The following is a 22,545-nucleotide window of genomic DNA, read 5'->3' on the forward strand; positions in this document are numbered from 1 at the left end:
AAAACAACAGGCAATGAGGGGAGCACAATACAGCAATGACAAAGGTTATGAGAGGAAAAGGTCACACCAGCTGCCTGATGCTTATCAGGTTATTTCACAGGCTTCATAACAGAGAAACTGAGCAGGTTTGAGAGGCTGTTTTGTTTTGGGTTTGTTTTTTTTTTTTTTTTTTTTCCCCTTCCATAGTACTCACCTTAAAAGGGACAGTTTAGGAGAAAAGAAGAAGAAATTTGGGGAAGAATGTGATTCATAACCAATCAAGGCTGAAATCATTAGTGAAATCTGAAGCCTTGATACTACCTCAACAAGTAATCTCAATTGTAACGAATGGGACTACCCTTGTGAGAATAGCAAGCAGGATATGACTAATATAAAACTTTGAGGTATACAGCACGTTTTCTCAGAGAGGCCAGTGATTACATTTCTTCAGCAACATTTTAGTTAGTCTGGCTATTACAAGTCAACGCAAAGAAATCCACCAGTGTGCAATGAAGTGCTACAGCCAAACTCCACTTCACTTCTGATCACTGGCAGATAGAAGAAACATACAACTAAACTGAACTATTAACATTCATAGAAAGAACGGGCAGTCATTTTGTGAGTTCAAACAGACTGTCCTGAAATTGCTTACGAACAGAAGGAAACGGTCAGAGTAAGCTGTGCAATGTGAATACATTTTAATTTTAATTAGTGATAGAAGACAACAAGACGACCAAAAGAAATATGATGTAAGATTTAAAAAAGGAGATACACAAATTTTGGTTTTCATAAAATTTTTGTTAAAGCAGTAACAATACCAGAAGAGGGAAGCAGTAAAATAAGAGAAAGCTCACTTGCTTTCTAATTACATATTAGAGTTATTACTTTTTTAATCTTTTCCTTACTTCTGAGCTGAAAACACTGTTTGGAACAAAAGAAAAGCAACTGCTCAGTTTAGTGAGCTCTGATGTAACAAGGGAAATGCTGAACAAAAGATCTTTTACTATACCTCTACGTAACATTCTCCTCTTTTGCCACAAAGTGTTATTCCCAAACCATAAAGCTAGAACAATCAGTGGAAAATCTAGCAGAACTTTTTTTGGTTTAGTTTTTTAATTTTTTTTTTTAAACTAGCCTATCTGCAAGTTTCAACATCCAAAAGTTTTGTAAGGTAAAGTTTACATTACTGCATGCAGTGTTTATGCAGAGAGAAAAAAAGACAGAGAGGAAATTATGTAAATGGAAAATGCGTACTGAAAACTGCTGTTAGTGAACAGAATTTTGATATGAAATGCCTCTATACTTTGGTAGAGGAAAAAACCATCCTCAGAAATTAGACCTAGTTAAATTTCAAATCCATAAGGACAGAGAAAATGTCAAATGAAATGCAATAAAACATAAAAAGGTAAAGGTAATTTCAACTCTTATGACAGACTTTTTTTTTTAAAAAAGCAAACTAATGAACATTTCCTTGCTGTTGAACAAGTTTTTACCATACAAAATATATTTGTGGAAACAAAAATGCTACAAATTCATGAGCTAGCATGGGCTTAATATTCCAGTTACAATAATTGCCAGAAACAGCTGCCCTGGCATATGTCATCATTAGACACAGTGTGTATTTCCACTACGAAATAGAGCTGCAGATCATCCTTCAGCAGTTCAGAAAACCCAGTGTTTCATATCCTATTACAGCTTAGTGATGCTGAAAAGAGCAAAGAATCAAAAGAAAAATGAATACAGAAACGACTACTTTCAGATCTAGTTCAATCTTTCCCTACCAGCCTGTCCACTTTTTTGTGAAGTGCAAGGATGTAACTTGGTTAATGACACAAAGGAAACAAAAGTCATGGGATCAGACACTCAAATAGAAAGGGGGTCCTTAAAAGTATCTTCAAAATACATTCCAAAGATGAATTCACTGACAACAGAATATCAACACTTAACCCAAACCACTGCTATTGTCCTGTTTCTTATTATTTAAATATGAAAGTACATTTTAATAAGCTAATTGATTGTGATTTCTCTAAACAGGCACATGCATGATCACTAAATCTCTCTCTATTATTACAAGCTTTCCTTCTCTCCCACAGAGTGCTAGTTATGTGAAAGCAGGAAACCCAAAAAGTCTGAATAAAGAGACAGTACATATCTTGATGGATGCGTTCTGGACAGAGATATTCTAACCAAGAGCACTGCCTAAAGAAAATTTAGGCAGATAATGGAAGCATATGAATTAAGAAAATAAATCCCAGGCAGGCATGCAGTCATGCAACAACAAGCAAATCAGGTGTATTTTCTTTTATAGACACAGATTATGGCGTTAATTATATTCTTTAATTATGCTACATCGTTGAGATGCCATAAAGAAAGAAATAGCATAAAACATGAATTAAGTACATAAATAGATTATTTTTAAGACATCTTCATCAATAAACAATAAAAAAGTATGAGGAACGTTTCATGATTTGTAGCATTCATGTGTAGAGCAGTTTTTCCCTGTGCTATGAGATGGTTACCAAGATACTAAGTATTTCTAACCACTATGTGCAGGATGCAGACAATTTAAGTAGAAAGCTGTACTTGAAGCATTAAAATTGCTTACTTGACACTGAAGAGCACATCAATTAAGAAGCAAGCTAAACCTTGAAGAAATCAAACCGGAACAACTATAGGTGAATTTTTAATTTTAGAATCTGTTCTTTACTAGCAGTAATTTTCTTCTGCTCTCAGAAAAAATAAGCATTAATTATTTTGTGGAAAAACTTCACTATATTATTAACAAATGTCTGACAGTACAAGTATCAACATATTCATAAATTAAGGTTCACAGCTAAACTACTTTTCAAAGATGGTGGTCATGTTTTATGCTATTTAGATTAGCTCTAAAATAGTTGGTCTAATCTGAGACAATCGTAACACGTTGTTATTTCTACGCTCTAGAATCTGCCACATAAAAAGGCCATTGCGTGCAGGATCTTACCACTAACAAGGCACTATCATCAGTATGCTGAGACCTTCTGGATGGAAAGGGACACTGGGAGGTGGGAGAGATGGAGTAATGTCAGAAACACACAGAATGTCAGAAACACACGGTTTGTGAACAGACAGACATTTTGGAACAGATACTGCTTGTTTATAGCATTGTGAGGCTTTTTTAAAAATCCATCCAGTATATGTAACTCTGTAGGAATACACAGCCACATGACCCATGAATTACAGCATATTCATATTACTTAAGGAATCAATTATTCTGTTTTCTGTGTTGTCTCAAGCAAACACAGACAACTACGTATTCACAATTCTTACTGTGGTAGAACAAAGGACCCTCTGAAAGAATAAATTAAGAACAGAAGAACATTAAGAAGGAAAAGGAGCAAAACCTATTTCAATTACCCCATGTTTCAGCAATTTTCTAACAAAAAACGAGTTAGTTTGAAAATGCTGTTAAAGAACTATTTATATTCATTATAGTATTAAAAGTTTTGATCTGATTAACACTGCCAAGTGAATTATCTTCCCCTTGAGGAAAGTGGGGATGGCAAGCAGTGGAAGAGCTATTACTATGCAGAAATCTGATGCAGAGAGTGAACAGATATCATTGTCTCAGGTCTGTATATTCTCTGAGCCTTGTATGATTTGTGTTCCCTACTGACTTACTTGTTTTGATTATAAAACTACACTAGAATAAAACTTTTAAAAAATTTATTTATTTCTTTTTCTGATAGCCCTCAAAATTCTAATGCTTAATCTTTCTGGGGTAAATGGTGATCTAACGATAGGAAGCTGCGATAAAACAGATCAATGAAGGATGACTACAACACAATAACTTGTGTCTGAATACTCCTGTTAGAAAGTAAATTGTACTGTTCACAAGGAGCATCTTAAAATGGAACATGAAATGTATTTTCTGTATAGAACATAAAAAACATACAAGAAATAATAAAACAGCACACTCAGACAGGCAATCTACATGAACAGAAGGAAATATTAGACTGGTCCCATGAGCAAAAAAAAAACCAACCCAACCCAAGGCTTAATAGTAAGTGTGAAAAAAATGTGCTATAACCAAGTCCCAAAGAGTTCTCCACAATTGGGAAAATATCTCTGATGGGGAGAGCTAAGAATTCAGGTGCTGACATCCCTAGTAATACTCTTATTGGACTCTTACCTCACTATCCAGAGGACTTTGCTTCTGAGGACTTAAGGATGCTTTTTGCTATAAAGAAAAAGGAAAAACAAAAGACGAATTTAAAAGAATGTGACAGAGAAACAAAAGCTCAGAACAAAACAGCATAATTTATAAGTGGTTTAAAACACAAGAAGTCTTAGTTGTTAAATAAAACACACATTGGGGAAACGTCAAGTTTCCACTGAGCTGAAACTTCACTGATATTATTACTGAAAAAACAGCCTTTATACCACACAAAAATAAAAAAACCAAATTGTTTTTGCATATTAAAGATGCATAATAAACTCAAACCATAACCCAAGGGAGGAATGTAATTGCTGAGAATAAAGTGCTCATAAATAACAAAGGCAACAGAAGAAAAAAAAAAACAAACCAACCAAAATCCAAAACCCCCAAAGGCTCATCAATGAACAAAATGCATCCTAAATGTCTAAAGTCTTTAACTGAAAGACTGAGATGAAACTTTAATAAAAATAGCTTTTCTAGAAAACATTGCCAGGGGCCTGAGATTAGTTGGTGCTAACGAAAAGCCTAGTTTCAGGCAGCTAAAACCCTTTTTCTAAACTAACTTCATACATAACATAAACGCAATATAACATTCTTTTCCTCTCTGCAGAACACCCTAAGCCTATAGTATTAACTGTAACATTCATTAAATTTGTGATGGCGAGATTTGGGTAGGTCACCAGAGCAGCAAATAGTAAAATAAATTTAAGACAACTAGCATATAAACAAGTTTACATGTTAAGCAGCAGACTACCTCCTACTAACTGCAGTGAACATGAAAGTGAAGACACAGTGCAGATGGAATATCTGATGTACCAGAAATTTGCATCCATGCGTTACTTGAAGATAACTTATTTATGCATCATAAAATACCAAAATAGATCAGACAACATTATCTTCTTGTGTATGACTGCCGCCTTCTCTGCTAAATTTGTCTTCAAAATTAAATTGCCTCCATGCCTTCTCAAATAAAGAACCCTTCTTTCTTATACCAAGCCTGTCACACCTATGCAAATGAAAAACTGAGAGAATGAAGCAGACTATGTAAAACCAAAATTCTTTACAACAACCACGTTTTGGGTAAATCTCTTCTGTCTTCCTCCTCAGTTCTAGTTTTCTCTATGTTAAGCTGCAGCACCGAAACTGAATGGAATGAAATGCTATTTCTCCATTTTCTTTACAAGAGTGAAACGTACAGGTAGTAGCGATCTTGGCAATTAATTTTCATTAAGAGATTCAGAAAAGATAAAGCATCAAGTAGGTACTAAAAGGAGGTACCTTAACAAAGTCAAGGACAGCTTCTCTCTGGATCTGTTTTGTTCTCATCCTCTCTTCCTCGTACTGAAGCGCTGCTAGCTGGGCCTCCCGTCGGGTACGCTCTATGTGCCTGCGGTGCAGCTCGGCATCTGTATTAGTAACCTGGAACAAAACAGTGCAGCAGGCTGTAAGGACAGAGCTACACAGAGTAAACCAGATGGGTTATGGAGAAACAGTCCATGCCTCACTGCTAACATAAGTTTGGTTTTGCATCACCTTGAATATTGTGTTCAGTTTTGGGCCCCACACTACATGAAAGACACTGAGGTGCTGGAGCATGTCCAAACAGGAGCAAAGAAGCTGGTGATAGGACTAGAGAACAAGTCCTGTGAGGAGCAGCTGAGGGAACTGGCATTGTGTAGCCTGGAGAAAAGGAGGCTGAGGGGAGGAGACCTTATCGTGCCCTACAACTACTTGAAAGGAGGTTGTAGTCAGGCGAGGGTCGGTTTCTTTTCCCAAGTAACAAGCAACAGGACAAGAGGAAATGGTCTCAAGTTGCGCCAGGGGAGGTTTAGGATGGATACTAGGAAGAATTTCTTCACTGAAAGGGTTATCAAGCATTTTAACAGGCTGCTCAGGGAACTGGTTGAGTCACCATCCCTGGAAGTATTTAAAAGACATGTAGATGTGGTGCTGAGGGACATGGTTTGGTGGTGGACCTGGCAGTGTTAGGTTTACAGTTGGACTCAATGATCTTAAAGGCCTTTCCCAACTTACATGATTCTATGAAAAGAATAAAATAGTAGAGTTACCTGACTGTGGTGACTTGATAGAGAGAGAAAATAAGGTGAATCAGCCGGGGGTCTGATGAATGGAAGAACCGAGAGTAAGTATACTTTTAAATACAAACAATTTTTCATACACAAACTGCCAGCAATACGCAAGTATTTCATCAAATCTAAAAGCGTAATTGTTTACTAAGCTAAGCTGTTAAACCAGCTGCTGCAATAACGATTTAACTCATTGTGCATGGCAGGTTTTGTGCAGTCATTTCTATCTCTCATCCTGAATTGCAATAAAATTCTTCTGCAGCTCAAGATGTTTCAGTGGGACTGTAGGTTTGGCCTATCACATTGAGATAACCAGTACTTTATACCCATTCTCTAAAAGCTGGTTAAGTAACCAACCGATGAACTTTTCATGTGATCCTCATTTAGAGGATCTGGTTACTACGGTTATTAACGGGGGAAAAATTAAATAAAATTTATCTGTAGAAACAATATGTTTCTTTTCCCTACCTCTCTGTCCTGTCCACATAACTCCTTAGTACTTGGTGATGCTCTCTGTCCTGCATCAAATTTAGAGTTTCAGGTCTTCGTAATTCATCAGTATCCCTGTGGGTAAACACCAGGTGGAAGGGGGGATTGGCCACTGATGCATATAAACTACCGTCAGATGAATTATTCTCTAGATTACCACTGGTAAGAGTAATCACCTAGACAATTAGCTTCAGATAACCACAAAGGTGAAACTTAAGATGACTAAAGAAATCATGTTGTGATACCAAGTCAGATCACAAATACTGCAGTTCATAATCAAATAAATATAACGTGCTTAATTAACGATTTCAGAATACACAAAGATGGAATCTCTCTCTTAAGACTATGTTCTCCTTACTGTGACCCTTATTCTGCTTTGGAAAGAACAGAATTAAACGCTATCATCCTCTGATATTTTCAGAACAAATCTGCTCACTTCACCAATGAAGTGATGACTTTCTAACTGTCAGTGATACAAGCCATCAAAGTCACAAGGTAAACAAAAACTGATCTGTCTCTTATCCATCATATCAATAATAAAAGAGAAATTTTGCAGTCAGTTCTTCGCTAGAAGGCAGCTGCTAGCACTGAAACAATTCCCAAGGTCCACAGTCTACAGCGTGTTCCCTGCCATGTTGCTTCCTCCAAAGAAAACAGATGGAAATCGAGTAGCTTACTCTTGACACAGCCTGGACTCTGCGACTCTGCAACCTTCATTCCTGGGGCAACTATGGAATGTAGAGACACTTACCAGTGCATTTCCAAAAAATGTCAGTCACACTGCCTGTGTGTAGACTTATTACCTATCCTGCACAGAGAAGCTTAAGAGATGAGGGAGACCCATACGCTACAGGTCTCCTTTGTTACTTAAATTAGCACTGATGCACATTCCAAATCCATTACTGAACTGTTTTGAACGGACATGAATGGGTTCAACTGAGTGCCAAGAAGCATATTCAGACCAGAGTACACACAGCTTTGCTGCATCAGAAAAGCAACACAGTCTGGCCAGAGGCACAAACTGTATTTACAGAATTGAATCAACTAACGTAAGGACTCTTGAGATGAACTCTGCACTACATCCAATTCAGAGTTTTAACAGCTCCAGCATGCTGAAGGGGAAAAAAAAAAAAAAAAAAAAAAAAAAGAGGCTGCCTGCCAAGGCATTTGCACAGAATTATTGTGGAAGCAGTTTACAGCTTGTGGTTGCCACAAATGAAATATTTGATTAATACAAGCTTAAAATATAAAAAATTACTGACTGTCATCTGGATGTTTTTACACAATTTTGAAGGCAACAACCATATGACCTGTTTTTAGTGCCTCTTTAAGAATTTCACTCTGATTCAGAATAATATGAATAAGCTAAAATTCATTTAGATCTTTGATTAACTACTTCCGCATGAAGATCTCCTTCCATCCTTAAGTTACATTTTGAAAACACTGGATACCCTAGTGAACTACCGTTTCCTTTATCAACTAAATCTGTCTATGCACAGAGCAGCTCTCTCCTGGTTAACTACCCTTCTCTTATTTCCTTGAGATATGTCACAGAATCCAGTGTTTGTAAAGTCTAATTATTTCCATGTTGACCACAAATGTTCAACTAGATAAATAAACAAACAAACAAACAAAAAAATCAGTCTTTCAAACCACGAGCATCAGACTGATGTAGTATTTTATGCCTTACGTGTAGACACTACTGGATAACAAATGCTGATACATGCTGAAGGAGTTACTATCCTTCATATCAGCACAGCTACCATATCTGCATATTTAACTGCACATTTCAAAATGCTGCCATAACTGTGGAAAAAATTTACACACTATTCCTGATTTCCTTTTCTTTTTCAATACCATTTTAGAATGACATTATGAATTAATTTTCTACTGACAGTGTAATGACATAATTATGGCCAGAAGTTGTCTTTTTTTTTTTTTTTAAACTTCCCTAGTACAATTGCGCTGGTTTTCTGCTGAGTCCTTGCACATTCACTTTCACTCCACAGAATACTGAAATGCTTCAAAGGCATATTAAAGGGTCTGTCAATGTTGATCTTAGTTCCATTAGCAACAAGCTATACATTTGCCTTTCTTCTGTTCTTTTAACTGAACATTCAAAAGTCTCTTCTCAAACCTAACCACCTGATTTATAACCTGTCTAACTCTGACCCATGTTTTACAGATAAGAATTCTCTCCAATAAGCCAAGTAATCATTAAAAAGTATGGACATAATTCAAAAAGTCTACTTCATTAAACTAAGTGACCTGTTTTCAGCATTGACTCCCATTCTATCCCTTCTTCTCGTGATGTGAGCTCATGATTACGGCACAGAAAAGCACATTTTGTATTAAACTAAACCCCTACAGTACTACAAGTACCAAGTGTCCACCAAGAACGTGACTTCATAGCACATCAGATACTCCATAGTAACTCTCTTTATGCTTCCCTTCAACCTGCAGTACACTTACCCCTTCTGTCCTTTAAGTAATCTATCTTAAGTCAACTATTTAATCAAAGCACAAATTAAATCACGAAAAGCAGATATTAAATCAGTTTAGAAGTATACACTTTAATTTGGCAGATTTCTTTAACCAACCAACTTAAAGCTGAGCATTGGCCTGGAACAGCCAAGCCTTTTGGTCACTGCCATTATTAGAATACAAATTCCTAATCTGGAGCAATAACTTATAAATAAAGTGCCACGCACATCTCTGGTGAAGCAACAGAAAACAAAGTCATTTTCTAAACATATTCAGTAAATATGCACTCTGCGTTCATCATGCAACTTTGGAGAAAATTACTGTTACCACATATTCTTACCTGTTTTGATGTAAATATCGTCTTGCATCCTCTGTTCTCTGAAATTCTCTGGACACAGGCTTTACTGGTGAGCCCTAAGCAAAATAACACAGAAGACTATTAGCAACTTGTTCAGAATACTGCACATTAATGTCAAAGAACCTCTTTGTAGAGCAACATTTGTAACTATTGGTATTCAGAACACCCAACGAAGAACCACAAAACACATCTCAGGGATGTTCATTTCCAACTAGGCAAAGCTCACTTATTTTTTCCTGCAATTTAAAGAAATTTTAGTTTCAAGATTAAATATGCCTACTGATAAATTTTAGAGTTTAAAAACCTCCACTATTGAGAATCATGCAGAGAAGTAAATGTAGGTAAGAAACATTTAACGTCACTTAGAAGAAATGTTGAGTTAAGGTCCGAAGAATGTATATACAAGTGTATAGCAATACAGTCTGGACTCTCAGGAATACAGGATACAATCACTGCTGCTCTCTTATGATGCCCTAAAGACAGGTCACAGAGGGAATAGGAAAGCAAAACATAGGATGAATGAGAACATTTTAGGCTTAATTTGAGATATGAAATAATTTATCCCATTGGAAACAGAGACATATTGCCCTTGGCATTATTTTAGGACTTCTACTGATACCCATTAATGTAGGAAAATGCAAACTTTTCTAGATTAACTTGCCAGTTTTCACTTATGCCTGGATGTATGCTGCTATATTGCATACAGTTAGCATTCCTTAAGTAGTAGAGCACTTTGGATTGTCTTTTTAGAGAAACTAATACAACAGTTATAAGCAGTTCAATTTTTATGAACAGATAGATCCCTGTGAATAGCTTTTTTGATGTTGATCAATGTTTTTCACTATCTACAACAAAGAGCACTTGGGTTGTATTGCCAATAGGTGCCGTTTCCGAGTTTTGCTTTTGCATCTGTGCTTCAGGTGGCATCAGCTTTTGTGATTTGATATTGAATTTATAAGATGTGCAAAATGAATGCTCTCGGATATCCATATCACTGATTTTAAACACAGTAAACAATAATATAAAGTGGGCAAAATAAGGACCAGGCTCCTATTTGAATATTAAAGCTCCACGTTTGGTTTTTTGTGTTTGGTTTTTTTTTTTTTCGTTCCTCAAAGAACAAATACCTTTCTGCTTCAAAACACAAAAAACTTGGAAAGGACACATTTGAATCGCAGCACAATAGGTACCATTTAAGCATGTCAACCACAAGATTTTCTCAGACAGGTTGTTCATGTAGTATGTACAATGAGCCACTGAGCTGTGTAGCTGACAGAACACAGAAGGAAACACTATATGGATGAAAATCTGTTTCTATAGGTTTGATTTCTGAGGACGCTTTCCAAAAGCATACCACCCAAATGCCTTAACAGGGAGCAGTTTTCTCCATGTGTTCACAGCAGTGGCTGCTACATCTGGAGCAAAGGCATCTTCCAGTTTTGGCATTCGTACAATTTCAAAGCAACTCTAGTGAATTTTATTAAAGTGCACACTAATCCTTGTGCAGCTAGAAAGCAATAAAATGACATGAGCTAAAGAAAAGTGACAGTAACTTTACTGCAATCATTGCCCTTGTCTGCACCAGGACATCATTTGGATACAGTAAGCAGTCGATTAAGGCAGCTATTATTAGCATAGTATATTGTGAATGCTGTCAAAAAATATGTGAAAACAGACTTTACCCATATGTGCAAGGAAATGGGCACACAAATCCTGACTCTCAGGAATTAGACTGCAGTTACTGTTACCGAGATTTCTGAAATTCAGCATACCAGTGCAAGTATTACATACCAGCTCAAACAGAAAGATACTCGAGAACAAAAATGAAAAAGATACTGTTTAGAGAAAAGAACAGAGAGGCTAGTTTGACTTCTTTTTTGGGGGGGTTGTTTTTGGTTTTTTCTTCCCCCTTTTTCTGTGAGTGGAGAAAACAGGGCAATGTCCAGAGCTATTCACGTCTGTTTCTAGACATCTGTAAAAAGCTGTCTGGAGAATTTTCTAACCTGTCTGGCAAAAATTTTACTTATTGTTCATTTAACTGTATACTTTTACTGACTGAACAGCTTGATGTCAAGTTTGTCTGAAACTAAAGATTATGTTTTTTGTTCAGAAAGTTGACTATATACATATCCAAGTCCGTACCTGTAGGTTCAAGCCTTGCTCAACAGTAAGAGAGAAAAAATTTTTTGCTGCAAATAGTAGACTTTCTGAAGAGTCTGAATATGTAAGTTAGTGTAAACTTAAAATGGATGCTCAAGACAGCGAGTTTCCTGGCAAATAACTTATAATCAACATGAACAGCCAAATTAATGGAGTTCCAAAATTCTTGTACTAAATCTACACTAATAACAGTCAACATTTTTCCACTGAGAAAGCTGGAATATATTCAGTACAACCAAGTAAAGGTTAACAACTTTCTAGATATCAACAATCACCACCAGTTGGATGCATCAACTTCAGCATTTTCTAAAGAGAGCGCTCCTTTGGAAAAGCCATTTACTTCACGTACATCTAAAGCACAAGCTTGCAAGAACCCACATGACAGGAAAACAGTGTGGCTGCCTTAGACTTATTCCACATATCCCAAAGGGCACTTGGGAGCAGCTTAACACTCCAGCTCTGACCCTCCACAAAGCACAACACTGTGCTCTTCCCCCAGATAAGGCTTAATTATTTTTTTTTAGTTTGTGTTTAAAAAAAACCACAAAGAAAACCTCTGAGGACAAGAAGCATTAATACCATCATAAAGGCTTTCCTGGGGCATACGAATTTATCTAATTTAAGTAAAAGCACCACCTCATTAGAGATTCGCCGCTGGTCAATATATGCCATGAATTGTGAGCTGAGGCTGTCTGAGTCCATGCACTTGGGTTGCCTCACCTCTTCCTCCTCCTCTTCTGTGGCACAGCTATCAATATAGTCGATCTGATCGAGATCATGTTCCACTTGACATACGTACACAAAGAAAACACCCATAATTAGATAACCAACAGGAGAGGAAAAAAAACAACACAAAAGCAATGTCAGAAAATAAGGCCCTGCTGTTTTTCTTCCGTCTGGGAAAGCTCAAGCCAAAAGCTCTTGAATTTTGCCCGGCCTACTGACATATGTTAAATATCAGATTTTGAAATAATGATAAAAGTGATGGTTTTTAAAAAGCGTTGAGAAACACGTATCAAGCACATAGTTTTAAATTCCTGGCCGCAGCTACTTTTGCAGTGACTGAAAAGTAAAGTAAATACTGTGATTTTTTTTCAATACCAAAACCTATCTATCAAAATCTATCAACAACAAGACTGTACAATGATTTGTGTACATTTTGAATCATTTATCTTGGTTCTAATTAATCTCTTTCAGAAAAATTAGAATGGATCTGATAGATACTTCAACTATTTTTTATGACTACTACAACAAAACAGAGGGTGGCATGTCCAAGTTATGTGGATGCAAATATAATAAATATAAAAAGTGTATGTGGAAATAATGAAGGACAGTACAGAGAGCAATAAAACCCCTCTAAAACAATATAAAAGCATTTGCAGTTTTATTTTGGAAAGAGGAATGAAAAAAGAAATTGGGAACCACTGAAACAAGAGCAAGAAACAGCACAGTTTGGCTAGTATTGATTTTCCCTTAGTGTGTTTGATATTATGTAGGGCAATTTTTTCACTTGTCACTGCTTTTACACGTTCTACCCAGGATTCTGAGAGTCACGACACTGAGCAAACTACCCTGGTAAAAAATACTGTGCTGGGGATGCCAGGGAAAGCATAAGCTCCCTTTTTAGAAAGCACTAGAACTTTCTTTTTCTTAAAACTCTCCCCAAACTTGCTCCAGACTCTCTTACAGACATTCTTTTTCTGCTCCCCCGCCCCTTTCCTGCTTGTCTAAAACAGGCTTCTCTTTGCTTCACCACACAATCTAGCAACTGTTACTGCCAAAGCCACCTCCTCTGCTACTACAACCATCCAAAACAGCATTCCTATATACTTTGGCTTCATTAAATCTCCATCTCAGTTTCAAACCTTACAAAAATCCCAACAAACCAAACCAAAACAAAATCCCCCTTATTTCCAGACTTGCTAATTAAACTTAAATAATAATACAGTAGAGGGTGAAAGACCTTTGTATCTGTGTTAGGAACACAAAATTGGAAAGGATCTCCTGGATCACTAACAGCCACATGCTATGGCTTGTGCCCCTGTCGGATACTCCTACTCATGAACTGACTGCACCCTATCTTAAAAGATTAGTGAGGCATTTTGAAATCCCTGGTGTACAAAACCCACAGAATAAAATAAAGTTAGCCTTAGAGGTGGAGCTGGCAGCACTACCTATTATTAAGGCTGCCCACAGCTTCCCTTAACACCGTGTCTTCAGTTCTTCTAACTTCGCCAGAATTTAACTGTTTAAACTGAATTTTTTGGCTGTTGATGTGTAAAAGAGTGTGAGTCAACCAAAAAGTTTCTGATATTTCTAGAAGGTGGCAGAGAAAGCAAAACACTGTGACAGAAAAGAGGAAGACCAAGAAAAGAAGATGGCAAAAGATGAAGCGGGGGATGAGAGGGGAAGACCGAAGAGAAAGTGGGAGCTGGGCACAGAAGATGAAAACTAACTGGAAAGAGTGACATTCAGATAGGGAATATGAACTGAAGCCATTATGGGAAATGGAAAACAGGGAGCAGCTGACAAAAAAGAAAAATTAATCCAAGAATATGGGGATGAGATCTAACAATCAGTAGCGCGAAAAAATGTAGTAGAGGGAACGACTGAAAAAAACAAACCTGGAAGAATGCTAAAATTGGACATATAAATAAGAAGACTGAACTGTGAGCCAGTGGTAGCAGCAGATTATTGGAAGTTAAAATGGAGAAGGGCTGTGGACATTAAGAAACATGGGAAGTGCTATCACCTCTTGAATAAATATGAGGGTGCTACTTGTAAGACTGCAGGACAGGTGCAAAAAAGCAATGTCACTCAGAAACACCAGTACCTCCTAGATGGCTTGCATGTTTGGATTAAAACCCATGACTGCTGAATGAGGCACTTTTGCTACTTGGAAATATGAAATTTCCTGACAAAATTACTTATCCCATTACAATAGCAGTCGGCAAGAACACCATCAATTTACTGCTGCTGCAAATTTTCCCCAGTAGCTCAAGCAGCAAAATTCCGTGCACGGAAATTCAAGATTCCAAAATACTGTTTGAAGCGTTTGGAGACTTTAATACAGCACATACGCAGAGGCTGACAAAGTTTCCCAGATAATCCTAATTCTGATGCTATTTGATTTTGCGTTGTAACATCCTTAATACAAGAGTGCTTTTACACTGTTTACACAACTGTGTTTTTGTGTAATTACACCTAGACCTTTCTCTTTTTCCTCTTTAGACAACCTACTATTTATAGCAAGTATTCTGTAACTTTAATAATGATGACAATAAATATTTTTAGCCAAAGATCACTCTTTACCTCCACCATTAGTTACGACTGTGCTCCCTCGGTTTTCTTGATACTGATTTTCTCTTCGCAGTCGCTGTTCTTTAGTGATTTCTGCCACACGTAAAGGGAGATCTGAGAACTCATCTGTTGGCTTTAGAAAACAAATAGTGAAGTCAAGAAACACTTTTCTTTGGAAACATCATCTTGTAAGCTACTACCTCTTGATTTGTGTTTTTACTTCAACTGTTCTGTTTTGCACCAACAAAACGCTAACTTAATGCAAAATACAGCTATCGAGTATTGTTTTTAAAAAACATATATTTAAGCTTTCTTAAAAAAACCACCTTGCCTACAATTTTGCTTGCAATATCTACAAGTGCTTGAAAACATCCCAGGATGGAAACTCTTGGAACCCTCTCAAAAACCAAGCTAGGAGTGCAAGCAGGCGTACAAAGTACAGCTCACTGAAACACCAGTCTTGGCTACTGCCTTTTCTAGCTGTCTCAAGAGGAAAAGGGAGCTTTTTCCTGGGAAGAATAATTGACAGTCTCCTTGCTAAGAGAGCACTTTTTCCTGCTTCTAAATGGCAAACATTGCATCTTGTTTCAAATGTTAAAAAGAAAGAAGGTGAAATTTGAAGCTTAATTTTCACGTTCAGATTTATTTCAGTGAATCAACTATTCATGTGTAATTGTAGTTGACTCAACATTGTAATATGATACAGTTACAAGCTTTTTTAAAAATGAGGAATCCCCTTTTTCTCATCATTTATGCTCCAGTAAATACATCTGTCATGCACTGTTTTATACATTTTTCTTATTACTTCCAACTTTATGTCTATCCCGTATAAAATTATGCTTGTTTTTCTCCAATAAAACAAGAAATAATTTTGGCACAAGGCAACCTGCACACTAGCATATACATGTTACCTACTGAATACACTTCCAGACGTACACTTATTAGTTCTTTCTTGTACAATACTTCACTCAACAAAAATAAAGCTGCAACACTTACTTCATTCCCTGACCATCTTTTATCTCCGCTGTCCACACTATTGAAGCCAGAATCAAGTGCTCCATACGGCCGGCTGGAATAGAGTTCCTCATGGCTGTCAAACACACAGTTTTAATTACTGTAATATAAACACCACCAAAAGCTTCTCAGCTATTACAGAACAAAAGCAGAATAAGCTACCAAGCACAGTTGCTGTGTGTTCACAAGCTCAGCATACTAGAAAGCATCATACTGCATTTGCCACAGAGAAAAAGAGGAACGTGCTTACAACTACAAACATACTCATCACTCAGCTGTCTGCCTGCCACTGCCTAGTGTTTTAAGAGCTAATCTGATCCCAAGTATATATCCATATTTCACACATTTCCCAAGCAGAAATTATGACAAAGAAAATTGCAAAGTGGTCTCAGTTCATTGTTTAACACATCAAACTTTCATTTTCCACTACTCATATGCTTCTTTTGAAAAGCACCGTCCCACAAACTTTTCCATAAGCAAGCATAAACCCATGCCACGTTACTAAAAATATAGGTATACCAGAATATACTACTTCTACAAAAAGTATGCAGAATGTATTACATAACTATCTTCTGTATCATAATTACCTACCTAAGAAACTGTGCAGTAAGCTGGACGGTATTTCAAATAATTCATAATATAATAAATATAGAAGTATAGTTTTCATCCGCAGAGCCTGACTTTGTCAGTGACATGTCTAGACAAAAGCATTAGACATGTGCCTGGTGTTACAATACACATAACCAAACAGCCATACAGTTCTCTAAATTTCTGGGCTCAGAAACTACGTAATTCAGCAGTACTGCCATCACAGATGTCAAGTTTGGCAACTGCTGCAGATAGCTACAGTAAAAGAGACAATGGGACTTGTCTGATCCACTGCAGATGGCATTTCACAATGGCTCAACTGTCCTGCTGGCACTCGATGCCCCAGGGAGAACTGCAGCAGTAATTACTACATAATACACAAGGAAGAATGAATTTCAGGAAGCTAATTGCTTCACCCCATCATAACTAAATTGCAGGTCATTTTCTCACTGGTACTGCTCTCAAGTTGTTGCTCCCACTAAAATCCCCTTTTCAGGAAATACTTATTTTCAAATTACTATTATTGTTATTATTTATGCAGCACCATGTGCATGCATGGAACTTTGTAGAACAGCGACAGACTATTACCCTGGGCGATTTTAATTTTCAGACGGACATAAAATAGCAAAAAAGAGGAGGGATGGAGGGCTACAGATGAGAAATGTTAGGCTATACATCTGCTTCTATGCAGATCTAGATTCTGCAGATGTACACCAAGCGACAAGCTCTTGTACCTGCATGGAGTTGTGATTAACTCAAAAGAGTTCCAACTTTATGGCCCCTGTATATGAAAACAAAGATCATCTGCATAATAAACCCCTAGCAAGAAATAAGGGAAAAGGAAAAACCACTCCCTTCTTTTGGGTGGGGAAGAAAAAAGAAAGACTATGAAATCGCCCAGCGCAGTTAAAGAATCGCTGACAACAGAACCATACTTATACTAACAGTTCACAGTACTTAAATACTGGATTTAAAACATGATTCAGAGAAAATTAAAATCCATCTGCAGTATAATTCCATTTTAAATGCACAAATATTTTCAGAATCTCTTGAGAACCCTGTTGTAAGGTGAACAGTTATTCTGAACTGAAGAGCATCAAAATTACTATTTGGCTACATCTCTAAAATAAAGAAATATTTTGATACAAATTTTCTTCTTTTAGCCTTCTTTTTCAATTATAGATTTTGTAAAGCTATACATCTAACACTAAGATTATCTGGAAGCTCAGAACTTCATGATCACTGTTCACAGGACTCTTCTCCTTTTTAACATGAAAGCTGCTTTCTGTCTCCCCAGCTCTCACATCTAAAACAACTATTCAGTGCTGCACACTTCACACGTTTATAATCATACAGCACCCATCCTGAAATAACTTGAGACTTAAAATATTTATTCTTCCTTGATCAACAAGCTACAAGGAACAACAATTAGGCATTTGTCTAGATCAGAGTATTTTGGGGCAACTACAACTTATGTGGGGAGCTATGTAAGGCATGAAATCAAGGGAGAAGTAGTTAAGTGCCTGGTACAGCCAATAGCCAAAGGAAAGACAATACTTGCCAACATTTCAAAGACACAGCTTCAAAGCCACGCTAAAACATATATTTTTACCTCCTGTAATAAAGAACAGTTGCCCAAGTCCCACAATATCCAGTACAGTGGTTCATGCACAAGCACTACATATTTTAAACCTCCTAACTCCAGACTATACCATTCTGCCTCAGTGCCAAAAGAATTGTTACACAGCTTTGGCAGTTCTGCCTCCTCTCAGTCCCATTCACTCCAGCACCAACCCCAGCCACCACGAACTGCAGTGTTGCAAGTGAGAGACTGGCTGCAGCACATCAAAGTTTGCTGCAAGATAAATTTCACACAGCTTATCTTTAGAAAAGGACCGAAACATACAAGGTTTCACTCTCGTAAGACAGTTTTACATAATTTGACAGGGCTAAACCAAATAATTAGCTGCACTAGGACCTCCAAACCACACTTTCTGCCATAGTGTTTCAGAGTACCTTGTTTTATTAGCAGTATTAATAATTTTGTTATTAAAAAAAATATTTGATCAACAGTGAACTCACAGCACAACTCAAACTTCCTTAAACTTGAAGAATTGCTACCACTCAGTTTCAGAGTCTTAACCTCCATGGTATTTCACCTGGCTTATCAGATAGAACAGAACAAAGCTTAGGTGTACTGACCGATATCCTATTTCCATTGGTCACCTTTGAAGATAACAAATATAAAGCTCTTGTGACTTGCCTGGAAATATTAACTATGTTGTAGTTGAATGCTTTTATTTCTCTCATCCCAAGTTCCAGAAGAATATAATAATTTGAGACCCTCTCTTCCACTGGATCATTCTACCATCTACTATTTTCTCCTAACACGTACTCAGATCCATGGACAGTTCTTCCATAGGTACATCAAGACAGGAGGAATCACCTGCAACACTAAATGTTGTAAACAGCATGGTAACAAGAAATAATTCTACCACCAAATCTTATTCCCTCTTGGGGATGGAAATACAGCTAAAGGAAAGACAGCTGAAGCTCATTTCATACGGCTGAATCTGGAAGTGACTTTAGAGAAAGCACCCTCAACCAGTTCTGCACTTGTTTTTACATTCATAATTCCACGCTATTATTAAAATAAATTTATTCTTCTCATTTCACAAAAGCAATTAAAGCTTCCATAGCAATATACAACTACAAACAGCAATAAATCAGCAAACACATAGCCCAGTGATTTTGTTGGAATTTCTCTTAAAAAATAAACAAACTATGCTGAAAGGATCATGACATTTTATCATGTAGAAGCTTTTCAGCAACAGGACAGTATCCCCAGTATTATCCAGAAACCTTCTGCAACAGCTTATGCTCTAGGAAACTGCATAACACTCATAAAACATAGACCTCATGTACAAAATAATTTAAGACATTCAGTGCTGATGAGGAATCACTCTGTCAGTCTCTCTTGCAAATTCTCTTTCACATTCTGACTCACGATGATTTATTGTGCTAAGACAGTGGTACATCCGTTAGCAACTTAGTCCTCCACACCTTACTATCACCTTAAGAGATGCCTGAGGTAATTTTTATATATATTTAGTTTCACACTTCACTGACTTACTTTCTTCTATATCATGTAACAGAAATAAATCTTAACTCCTGCTCTTCTCTAGACATCTTAATTTAGCAGCTGATATGGCTGACTGTTCCAATATTTGTTACAATGCTAAGCAACAGTGCCAAGTGAAAGCTTGCCAAAACCAACAGTTTACTAATGGGGTGGAGATCAGCATTTACACCTGTGGTTTGAGCACAGCAGTTATAAAATTCTGTACAAAAGTTTAAAAATCACAGCAGGGATAATATTTCAGTAAGTATGTGGAATATATTAAGATTTTATAAACTGAATACACATGTTAACAACACAAGAGCACACCTCCTTACTATGAAGATACCACCATTCTTTTCTTATTCTGTATCAACTCTAACATTGCCTTTCATATGATGTTGCCCAGGTTTTCTTCTGAACTGGTCCTCACTTCTTATATAGTGGTACCTTGTTAGAATGCATGAGGTAACAGAAATGATATTCTTCAAAGCCACCTCCATCAATGAACTTACCAAAGAACAATCCTGGAATCTATTTTTTAACAAACTCAGACTGACTAAATTTTCCTGAATGTCATCAAAACCAGGACCTTGAATTGTGCCAAACTTACCAAGATCCAAATCCCATAGGTCTCCTCTCATAATCAGGCAAGTCTGGAGCTATCTTGCATGCTTCTATGTTCAGGTATTTAAATATATGAATTTTTCCTTTTATACATATCTTTAAAAAAAAAAATAAAAAATTACATAAGTATAATTTGACAATACATCTGAAAGTACTCTACAGACATTTAACCTGTAGTTGAGAGTAATGAATGAGCACATTTGTATCAACCAATACTTCTTCTAATCTCATTACATGTTAGAGAAACAGCTACGGTGGGGCATCATGGGATGCCTGTGATAGACAAATGGAAGCTGGCCTCCAAGTACATCTGGTCTGCACGCAACTTTGTCAGCTGGATGCTGAAATTTCATCATGCAAACAAGACATGAGCATTTACAAGTAGTAGAATTTATACCCTTGGCATCAGAACAGATGCATCCCACCCATGCCCAGCTTTGAATGGCAGTGGCAGACTGCCAAAGCAAGCTCAAATTTAAAGTGAATGAAGCAAGTAACAGCTGTCTTTGCTTTCAAAAGGGAGGCAAAACCCTATTGAAACTACAGGTCTTAGCAAGTACCACTCTTGACTCAGAAGCAGCAGCTCACAGTGGAACCTGTAATATTAAGGGCTTATATACCCACATTAAAAATCAAATTAGTTACTATCCATATTGCAGTTTCTAGCTCACAGGCCAATTTGAGCACTCTGCTGCAAAGGGAACCAGCACACAGCAGCACTGAGGCCTCAGTCAAAATTTCGACACTTGAGTGGCACAAAATTGCTTAATAGAACTTCCTCTCTCATCCACTGAAAGAAGAAATGTTCAGCTAACACTAACAACAATGCTAACAGTGGAATTTGTAGTAATATCCCATAGATGACACTACTAATGCAGGAATGCAAGCAAAGAAGGGATTTTTCAAGCTGTGCTGTATGTTTAACACGTTTAGATAATATAATTTATTTAAAGTCCTCTTGTTCTTAAATAAAGTCTGGAATATAATCCTTCAGCTTCTAACTTCGTTCTGCCCTTTTTAGTTGAACTAATCATCTGAATTCCTCGCTGCAGTTTACCTGTGCAGGGGGTGACTGGAGAGGGTTGTTCTCTAACATGATGGTCTGCAGATGTCTGAGGTTTCTATAACAAACTGGTATCGTTGTTATTTTATTGCAGGAGAAATCTAATCGAATCAAAGGCAACTCAGCAAGCTCTGGAGATAGAAAATACACATACAATTCAGCAGATTAAAATAGTATAAAAAGGCAAGAGTATAAAAATACGTGTTCTACAAAATAATGAAGTACACTGCTTCTAGCTCTCAGGGGAAGAGAAAGGCATTAAAAATAAAGAAGCGCTTGAAGTTTCTGCTGTTATAACTGACAGCCTTTATCTCACCTTCAGGTAAACGCACCAAATTATTTCTTCTGACATTTAGGTCCCGCAAGGATTCCAAATTGCCAATCTGTGGAGGTATTGTCTGTATTTCATTACAGCTCACATCCTACAAAGCAAGAGTAAAGAATGAGTTACCACTGACTGGTAAGCCTCTGGTAACTAAAATTTGTATCACTTTATTTAGGACTGAAAGAAAAGGACAACTATTTACATAACACCTCAGATGCTTATATTCATTAAATCTCACTGATGATGTGAAGCATTATTCTCATTTTAAATGCATGGGGAAATAAAAGCTTTAAAAGATTAAGCATTCAAATGTGGAAGTTTATTTCAAGTTAATCTCGTTCAAGTTATTCCATATCATTTGAGACTGCACAACTTGCTACATAAAAGCTTTTTGCCAGGAAGAAATGCACCAAGAGCTCTAATTCCATCCAGCCTTCCTTTCAAAAATAGGGAAGACTCTTAGTTAAACTGACATAGATCATTTGCTCTCCAGTGCAAGGTTATCTTCCCCTCACATATTTTTTTTTTTTAATTTTTTTTTAAATTTTTTTCATTCAACTATTTCAAACTCTTTTCCAACACCTCTGTAAAATGTCAAAACATTATTGAACATACTATGGCAGATAGAAATCCTCCTTAGGCTAAGAGCAGATTTAAATAACTTGCCATTGCATACAACTGACTGGTCTACAATCACAAAGTTGTCAGCAGAATGAGAAACAGGATGTCGATCTAGCACATGCCCAGATAGCATC

At 36.9% G+C, this 22,545-nt stretch overlaps 1 protein-coding gene across 18 annotated transcripts in view; it reads right to left on the reverse strand.

The window, feature by feature from the left end:
• Window positions 1–22,545, reverse strand: part of LRCH3 (leucine rich repeats and calponin homology domain containing 3) — a 70,864-nt gene that overhangs the window by 17,577 nt on the left and 30,742 nt on the right. For 8 of the 18 annotated variants that reach the window (XR_010071499.1, XR_010071498.1, XM_063337760.1 and 5 more), the window contains exons 4-15: window positions 21,782–21,887; window positions 21,460–21,596; window positions 20,389–20,498; window positions 16,052–16,145; window positions 15,068–15,188; window positions 12,392–12,540; window positions 9,578–9,651; window positions 6,733–6,828; window positions 6,247–6,298; window positions 5,456–5,596; window positions 4,151–4,198; window positions 2,963–3,016 (exon numbers count right to left, since the gene is read on the reverse strand). Coding sequence is in view for 16 of the 18 variants with exons in the window: in XM_063337760.1 (XP_063193830.1) it covers window positions 2,963–3,016; window positions 4,151–4,198; window positions 5,456–5,596; window positions 6,247–6,298; window positions 6,733–6,828; window positions 9,578–9,651; window positions 12,392–12,540; window positions 15,068–15,188; window positions 16,052–16,145; window positions 20,389–20,498; window positions 21,460–21,596; window positions 21,782–21,887 (1,182 nt within the window). In the remaining 2 variants the exon portion in view is untranslated. The remainder of the gene's footprint in view (window positions 1–2,962; window positions 3,017–4,150; window positions 4,199–5,455; window positions 5,597–6,246; window positions 6,299–6,732; window positions 6,829–9,577; window positions 9,652–12,391; window positions 12,541–15,067; window positions 15,189–16,051; window positions 16,146–20,388; window positions 20,499–21,459; window positions 21,597–21,781; window positions 21,888–22,545) is intronic. The other 10 variants (XM_063337761.1, XM_063337766.1, XM_063337765.1 and 7 more) reach the window with 4 other exon arrangements.

This window comes from Chroicocephalus ridibundus, chromosome 6 (genome assembly GCF_963924245.1).
Source record: "Chroicocephalus ridibundus chromosome 6, bChrRid1.1, whole genome shotgun sequence".
Lineage (NCBI taxonomy): Eukaryota > Metazoa > Chordata > Aves > Charadriiformes > Laridae > Chroicocephalus > Chroicocephalus ridibundus.